Source organism: Rhea americana, unplaced genomic scaffold (assembly GCF_003343005.1).
Source record: "Rhea americana isolate MKP2758 unplaced genomic scaffold, rheAme1 scaffold_41, whole genome shotgun sequence".
Taxonomy (NCBI): domain Eukaryota; kingdom Metazoa; phylum Chordata; class Aves; order Rheiformes; family Rheidae; genus Rhea; species Rhea americana.
In genome coordinates, this window is record NW_028186546.1 from 4,242,706 (window position 1) to 4,249,106 (window position 6,401).

Genomic DNA, 6,401 nt, shown 5'->3' on the forward strand with positions numbered 1-6,401 from the left:
CGGCGTGGCCCAACGTGGCTCGACTCAACTCAGTCCAGCTCGGTTCGGCTGGGCTCGGCCCAACTCAGCTCGGCTCAGCCTGGCTCGGCTCCGCTTGGCCCAGCTTCATTCGGTTTGGCTCAGTTTGGCCCAGCTCGGTTCAGCTTGGTTCAGTTGGGCCCGGCTCAACTCAGCTTGGCCCAACTTGGCTCAGCTCAGTCTGGTTCGGCTCAGCTCAGCCTCACTCAGCTTGGCCCAGCTCGGCTCGGCTCAGCCTAACTCAGCTTGGCCAGATTCAGCTCAGCTCAGCTCTGACTTGTCCCAGCTCGGCTCGGCTCAGTCTCAGGGCGCACAGGGCTGCAGCGTTGAGTCTTTGGGAGCAGAGTTTTGAGAGACGAAGCCCTGAAATGACTCCCCCTCGCTGCCAAGCTTCATTTTAACGTGTGGGAGAATGTGGTATGTTGGACRTGGAAATGCTGGAGGAGAAAGGTGGTCATGGAGGCACCTGCCGACTTCAAGCTACAGGGTTGAGAGTGGCCCGAGCCGTGTCCAGCTTCCCAAAGGCTGCTGTGCCCCAACTGGCGCYCCAGCCGGGCAGCACCTCGTGCGCYGGGAGCTCTCCTRTATTCTGTATTCCTGTACGGAYGGGCAGGCCAGGCCAGGTCCCTGACAAAAGACGTTGGCCCTCAGACCACAGAGTTATCTAACGCTCACTGGAGCTTATCCCAGCCTGCAGGAGGGCCAACGTAAAGCCTGATAGARGTTTCCAGTCAGGGAGCACATACACCCTTTTTTCCATTTTTTGTTTCCTGGTATCCTGTATTGGAATCCATTGAGATTGTTCCTGGGAGAGTAACAGGGAGACAAGTCAGCGGTCAAGTACTTCCACACCACCATTTGCCCTCCTGGGAACCTAGTTAAGACCATGCTTTGGCATCTCAGACTGGTGCAAGCCCACTGAGATCTATGAGAATTGCAGGCGTTTACCACTTACTGCTCGCTCCAAGGTCACAGTGAGCTGAGAAGGATTTTTTATTATTATTATTTGCACAATAGAAGAGCTGCTTCTCTTTGTGTCTGTTTTCTTTCTTTTAGTTCTGTGTGTGACCAACTTGTTTTGTTGCCATCCTCTGCAATTCTGCRGTGATTTTTAAGGGCTAGAAATTATCCTTTCTGTTTTCCCTGGGTAAGCAAACCAGTCGTTGAACAGTGGGGTTTTACTTAAACAGAGACTCTATTACCACTGCCCAGGAGTATCYGAGCAAATTAGGCTTTACCTTTCCATACAGAGCAGGTGACTTGCCCTTAAGAGCACGTGATGGCCATGCAGAATAGTTTAGAGTTTTCTATTAGCTGGCAATGATTTTTCCTGCAAATTAAAGTGCAAACACACATTTAATGAAATTTGTATTTCAGAAAAACTTGGCCGTAAGTACTGTGTTCTTCCAAAATGCGTTATCATCAGACCTGAAGGAGAAGGTGACTGGGTTTTGGGGTTACTCCTTTCATTACCCGAATGTTTGACTGCTGCCTGAAGTGGAAACACATGCTGAACAGTCGTGGGGGTTTTGCATCGATCAGGCAGCCCATCCTTACATGTGTGTATCTCAAATCCCACTGGAGTGGGGAGTGCTAGCACTAACGTTAAGTACGGTTGAGAAACCTGTTTGTATTCTCACAGCAATTACTGGTAGCTTTGGCTTGAAACATATCTCTTACAGTGCATATGCCTGGAGGAACACAAACATTTCCACTTACAGATAATGCTGTTTTTCTGTTAGCATTTTCTCTGAATCTGTTGGCGAGTTACAGTTTCAGTGAATGCAGGAAAATCTTCTGTAGAAAATTGAATTTATGATGTGCTGAGAATTGCTTGTGCACAAAAGGAGGGCACCGGACTTTCAGAATTGAATTTTCCTCAAGTTTCAGTRACAGACAGCTCTATTTGCAAACAGCTCAAAGTCCTTTCGTACAAGCCTGTGTTTGCCCCTTGTCAAAGCCCTGCTGCGAGTCAACTCTAGTTTTCCCTGCTTCAGTGCAGAGGGAGGTGTTTGAACCTGCTTTGTCTGAACAGGCATTTTCCTTGTCAAACAGGGTGGGAACTGCTGGATGTTACCCCTAACAAAATGCCACACTGGTGAGCAGAGTGGCTTGGACCACTAGACTTGCAAGAGTGGCTGTATGATTCTGGGTGGTGAATTCTGCRTCTAAGGCTGAAATTACATGTTAGGAAATTACACAGTAGCTGAGAACTTGATGCTGTCAAAACCAGAAGATATTGTTCCTTACTTTCCTCACCCAGCTTCCACTCTAGTCTCGGATATAGTTTGTGCTGCCTCTAGCATTCCTCTGACCCTGTGCTGAGCTGATTCACCTTGCCACACCAGCAGAGAGCAGTTTCTTCTTTCAACATGAGTGAGTTGAACTGGCTCAGACAAACTTTACACACCTCCCTGAAGGGGAGTTGCATATCTGGCTTAAGCTGCTCTTGTTCAAGACAGCAAATGCCCCCAAAAGGGACATTCCTACACACAGGTCCATCCTCTGCCAAGTTTTCTGGTTACTTCCATGTATTAGCAGGGGGCTGAATTTTCTGAAAGGTAAAGCAACCGAAAAAATCAAGGTCCGTATTTCTGGCCATGTGCAAGTATGAAGAGGGTGGGAAGAATAATCAGTTGAGAGTGGGAAGGCTGCAGGACAACCTTCTGCAGCAGGCTTAGCCCATCTTRAACCTGTTGTGAGAGCGCACACTAACCTGAGTGAAATCCTAGTGGAGACATAGCAGTCSCTGGCTGTCAGACCTGTTTATCCAATTAACTGTATGTCCCTCTCATTCGATAATGGCATGAAACAGCTAGAAGTCAACAAGACCTGTGAAGGTAAAACTTCACGAACATACCAGAGAAACCAAGTGGAAGGTAGAGTAGTTGAAAGCACTTCTAACTCATTTTTCCAGATAAACTCTTTTTCYGGTTGGCAGTAACTCTCCAAGCCTGTTCTTCCAATCATGTCTCAGCAAATATATTCTTGCTACCTCATTTTTTATCCTGCAAACTCCAGTTCAGTGTCATTTCTGCTGGATACCACCTACTTCACTTCTTGTCTCTGTTGGGATCCTGTTGGATGAAGAATTGCTTGGTTTTGTTCTGCTTATGAAGAGAAATCAGSGGGGGGGGGGGGGCTGGCATATCGGTTACGATGTGTGCAGCTTTTCGACAGTCTGAATTTCCTGGGGGAAAAGGCAGGCTATAAATGATCGTCTTGCAGGGGACTATTAATGGCCTTTGGTACAGGGCAGCCACAAGGTGGCATGCTGGGCTTTCATTGCTGTGCCTTGCTGCTCCGACAGCAGGTTCTTCAAGAAAAGCTGGCAGTTCAGATGCAGAGTTACGTAGGCTTTGATTTCCAGATAAATGGCTGGATTTAAAGTTATTGTCATATGACTGCAATAGCTCTCTTGTGTCAGTCAGTCTAAACAGAATGGAGAATGTGAGTCATGCTTTGCAATGAGCAGGAAGTTTGGGTTTGTTGGCACAAGTTTTTAATACAGACAGGAAATCATACTATTGGATTACAGTGCTTGGTTTATGGACTTGCAAATAGTACCATCCATGTCTTAAAGAACTAAGTTTCCAGACAGAAAAGTGAGAGCTTTTAGATCATGATGATTTTTATTCCTTTTGCTGCAGTGCTAAGAAACATAGATGAGGAGCAGCTTAGAAGAATATATGGACTCTCCTGAAAGCTGTTAACAGCCCCCATAAAATAAAAGGCAGCCTTTGTCAGACTGCTGATCTGGGGCAGGGTAGCAGGAGGAAATACAAGAATATGAGTTAATACTCATGAGTGTGCTAAGGACACTTGCACAAGGTACTTCATGTTTTGCCTTAAGTGCAATAAACCATCATGAACCAGGACAAATGTAGAAGCGTTGATCTACTTGTGAAGTATTCAGATATTCTAAAACTTGCTGTGGTCTGTGGTTATTGAGCGTCTGTCTCTAAAACCCTTGAAAAACTAGCTGGGAAAGAAAGCAGTTACTGCAAAAAGGATGGCAGTGTACACAATCTCTAAATATAATGGAGTTTTAAATTTAAACATATTGGAGCTACCCTTTGACATGACTGTTCACAGCAYTGCTATGCAAGAAAGATTAACTTAAATGGGAACAGGTGCAGGGGAGGGCCAGTGAAAGGAACAGGGGAACAGAGAGCCAAAAGTGCAAGGAAAGAATAAAAGCCTCTGGCTTGGTTTGCCTAGCAAAACAGAAAGAATGTGATTACTCCTTACAAACATATGATGGGGCAGACACTCAAGAGAGAGGAGTTACCTAAATAAAGAAAATATTAGCACAAGACCATATGTATATAATAAAAAATGTCATTCAAGTTCCTAAAAATGACAATTTTCTAACACGAGCTGCTTGGCATGTGGCACAAGGTAAACTCTTTTGGACTTTGTTAAAATGAATGAAGCCAAAAAATTCTCTGGATTGCAAGTCCATGGTTGTCTGGGGACCAGTGTTCGTGACCTGACTTTGCATACATCTGCAGCTGTTTTTTCCAACTCACAAAATAGTGTGAGCAAGAAGAAAAATTTAGAAGCTTACAAAAGACAATTCAAAGCTCTTCAAAAAGAGCTCACTGAGTGGTCAGAGAGCCACATTTCCAAAATCATGACAGAAAATACTTTGACTATTCCCGTTTTAATGGCAGGCTGGAGAGAATGATTAAAAATAAAGAATAAATAGCCAACATGAGGAAAATGGGAAAGAAATAGTTGTTGGTATAAGTAAGAAGTTAGGAAGAGCAGACTAAGGTTATTGTGAGTGAAGCACATCAAAGGAAATCCATAACCAGCAAGGCTATGCCCAGCAAAACTGCCTGAAAACTGCCTGAAACTGCCCGTTACTAGATGAACATAATTAAAATGTCCGTAACAATGCAGAGTGTTCATTGAACATTTATGATCTATGCTTGTAAAGAAGCAGGAAGATATGTTGGTGGATCACTTAACAGCAACGTGATAAATCCCAGTCCCTCAGTAACCAACAAAGCTCTGGTCTTCTAGGGATGGTTGTTGCCTACTAGCTGTGAAATAGCAAAATTTCTTTCCTGTATACATTCATCCATAGTAAACTTTAAAATACTAGGGCAATTCTATAAAAGTGCCAGGACAGTCTCTGTCTTCAGACAGGGCTCTTGTATGCTATGGGTTAGATGTAGATGTAAGAACAGTTTCTGGCTAAATACTGGAAACGATGATGATTTGTGATTCAATTATTAAAATTAATAATGATTAAATACATGATTCAATCATTAAAATTAGTAATGCCAGCCGGAAATCTAATAGAAACCTCATTTCAGGCTTGAAGAAGGCAAGTCTTCTAGAAAAAAGAAAGCAAGGCCTTTTGAAATTAACTTTTTAAGAGTAATAAACTTATTATTTTAATGAAAACCCAGCATAATACAGCATCAGTTAAACATATACTGAATATCGGCCACCAAGATGGTTTTTAGGACTGTCTATAAACCATTGCTGAACCAGGTTACTTCTAATAAGATCCTTCCAGGATCAGTACTATCCGCGTATGTAACCATTATTTTCATCAGTCACTCAGAAGTAATATAAAATCACTCCTAACACGATTTGTGGCCGGCATCCGCACCAGCAGGGCGGTAAATTAGGAAGAGGCGGGAACGTAGGAAACTGGCTCCAAATAAGCAAAAGGTGCCTTAAGACGGTCAAATGCGACGCCCCGAAGCTCTGAAGGGAGCCGGGGAGCTACCAGCCCGGTGAAGGGGGCCTGTGAGCACCAGGGGCACAGAGCTGGACCGACTGCGGCGGGGCCTGGAGCCGGCACCAGGCCGGCCCCGGGCAGCGCTCCCTCAGGCAGCCCCTCGCCGCCCGTCATGGCGGCGGCCCTCACACGGGTGAGGGYGGCCGAGGGGCGTTCCCGCTCCTTCCCGCCCGGCGAGCCCATTCTGCCCCCAGAGGGGCCCTTTAATTCTCCCCCGCCGCCAGAGCGCTTGGTGCGCKCCGCTGAGCCCGCCCCTCCCGACACGGAGAAACAGCCACGTCTCCAGCCCGGCAGAGGGCCGGTCAGGAAGGGGCGGGGCCGCGCCCCGCGGCGCGCCAGTCAGCAGCACGTGTGGCGTGCCGGCTCCACCAATCCGCGGGCGGGTCGGTGAATCATGCGCTTTTGATTGGCCGCGCAGGCCGGGCTAGGGGGAGGGGGGAAGCCGTGTGACTCCGATTGGGCCGGCGGCTCTGTTGACAAACACCGTCGCCGCGTTCTTTCCCGCCCCGCCCCGCCGTCGCGCCAATCAAGCGGCGAGGCCGGTCGGAGCGACGTCCTTCTCGCCCAATGGGCTGCCTTGCCCGCTGGAGGGGGCGGTGTGGCGCCGGGCGCCGGTACGTGG

At 47.0% G+C, this 6,401-nt stretch overlaps 1 protein-coding gene across 1 annotated transcript in view; it reads left to right on the plus strand.

Annotated features, from left to right (window-relative positions):
* Positions 1–5,891: 5,891 nt before the first annotated feature.
* EIF2AK3 (eukaryotic translation initiation factor 2 alpha kinase 3) overlaps positions 5,892–6,401 on the plus strand; it is a 46,072-nt gene continuing 45,562 nt past the window's right edge. The window contains exon 1 of the mRNA XM_085314602.1: positions 5,892–6,080. Within this exon, the coding sequence (XP_085170728.1) occupies positions 5,892–6,080 (189 nt within the window). The remainder of the gene's footprint in view (positions 6,081–6,401) is intronic.